Genomic DNA, 2200 nt, shown 5'->3' on the forward strand with positions numbered 1-2200 from the left:
GAATCTTTATCTTCATGGATTCTAGTTTTATGTCTAGAATATTTTTTATCACTCCATTATGTTAAAATAATATTTAACCATGTTTGCTTTTACTAATGTCATAGTTTTATCTTTACAGATGTAAATCTTTTACCTCTCTGAAATTTATTTTCTTATGAGAAGTGAGGTTGGGATCTGATCCCCTCCTCTGCCAATTGCTAGTTAATTATTTTGTTTTAACATAATAGAGTGATAAAAAAATATTCTAGAGATAAAACTAGAATCCATGAACACTAGGCATTACACATGGGTATGCTGTACCCATCTAGAACAACATGGAGATATTCCCTGTAGACCCCCCTGTGTTTATAAGAGCTCTGCGTTTATAATATCCATATAAACTATGTGAATGGTTTAAGAAATGTGTTTGGACATTCAGCTACTTGTTAGAGAAAGTAAGTTCGATGAGGTAGTAGGAAGCCAGCAGCTAACGTTCATTATTACCTCTAAGCTCTGTATTTCCCAATATACTAAATTCATAGGCCCAAATGTAAAGTCTGTGCCCATGGGAGAAGACTCAGATATTTGGACCCTTCTTCCACCTTAGGGAAAAAAAAAGTGAGAGGCCACCTCAATTTCAACAACCATAGGTTCACGTGTCTAAAAGATTTCTTGTGTTTATCATCTCTGCTTATCTGACTTTCAGTAGTAACTACATAAGTGATTCCTAGATTGTCAACATTTCATATTCCATGCAATTAATTTCACTTTTCTTAGTCCTTCTCAATTAGAAAACCATTTGGCTTCTCCTTCACTTACATGTCTTTTACTGTTTTGGAGTGTAACCATATCTTCAAGATGGAAGAGCCCTCTTTTTGATTATACAGGACCAATAAATTTGTTTCTCAAATTCTAAAAAGGTGGCATGGAAGTTCGACACCCTGTTACCAACTGAGATATTTATCTTTTCCAAGATTAGCATAGATATGAGTTACATACTGATGGCTTCAATTTTCTTCAAACGTATTGATTTATGGCAGATATTCTTCATAATCTTTGCTGAGAAAGTATGTCTACTTTTTAAAATTTTTTGGATTTACTGTTGTTCAATAATTTTGATTCTTTTTGCACATTTCAATGGACATTAGGAAGCAGAGTTGAGCAAATATGTATTTCACCTCCAATTTTGTCTCACAGAATTTAATCTATTTTTATTTTGTTTTAGGTAATATATGCCAACAGCCAAACAAATGGAAAAACAAAATCACTCCATAGTGTCTGAGTTTATTTTGTTGGGACTTACAGAGTCTCATGAGTTACAGATTTTATTTTTCTTATTTTTTTCCATTATCTACATATCCATCATGTTAGGTAACCTCATCATTATCTTTGTAGTAAAATTTGACCCTCAGTTGCATTCTCCCATGTACTTCCTACTAGCTAACCTCTCCTTTATTGATATGTCCCTAGCGTCCTTTGCTACTCCTAAGATGATCTATGACTTAATCAGTGAATGTAAGACCATCTCCTATGAGGGCTGCATGACTCAGATGTTTTTCCTTCACCTTTTAGGTGGAAGTGAGATGATGTTGCTTGTAGCTATGGCAATTGATAGATACTTTGCTATATGCAAACCCCTCCATTACCAACATATTATGGACCATTGTGTTTGCATCAGACTTGCACTTCTCTCCTGGACCACTGGCTTTGTGCACACTATGAGTCAAATGGTTTTCACAATGACTTTGCCATTCTGTGGTCCCAATGTTGTGGATAGCTTTTTTTGTGATCTGCCTCGAGTGATCAAACTTGCCTGCACTGACACTTACATCCTGGAACTATTAGTCATTGCAAACAGTGGAATACTCTCTGTGTTCTGTTTCATCTTTCTGTTCATCTCCTATAGCATCATCCTTATTACTGTCCAGCATCACTCCTCCAGGGGATCTTCCAAGGCTTTGTCTACTCTTTCAGCCCACATTACAGTGGTGGTATTGTTCTTTGGACCTTGCATCTTTATCTACGTATGGCCATTCAGCAGCGTCTCCATTGATAAACTGCTCTCTGTGTTTTATACAATTTTTACTCCTCTTTTAAATCCAATCATCTACACATTCAGGAATAAAGACATGAAGAAAGCATTAAGAAAAATAAAGACCAAGCATGTGAGTTCCACATCAACCTTTTAACTGAAAGACTATAATCATTAAAAGCATCATAA

At 35.5% G+C, this 2200-nt stretch overlaps 1 protein-coding gene across 1 annotated transcript; it reads left to right on the forward strand.

Moving 5' to 3' along the window:
- Window positions 1-1229: 1229 nt before the first annotated feature.
- LOC105814202 (olfactory receptor 4K13-like) lies at window positions 1230-2168 on the forward strand. The gene has a single exon (XM_012649101.1). The coding sequence runs from the start codon at window positions 1230-1232 to the stop codon at window positions 2166-2168; it is 939 nt and encodes a 312-aa protein (XP_012504555.1).
- Window positions 2169-2200: the final 32 nt, after the last annotated feature.

The sequence above is a fragment of the Propithecus coquereli genome, unplaced genomic scaffold (genome assembly GCF_000956105.1).
Source record: "Propithecus coquereli isolate 6110/MARCELLA unplaced genomic scaffold, Pcoq_1.0 Scaffold3, whole genome shotgun sequence".
In the NCBI taxonomy this organism is placed as follows: domain Eukaryota; kingdom Metazoa; phylum Chordata; class Mammalia; order Primates; family Indriidae; genus Propithecus; species Propithecus coquereli.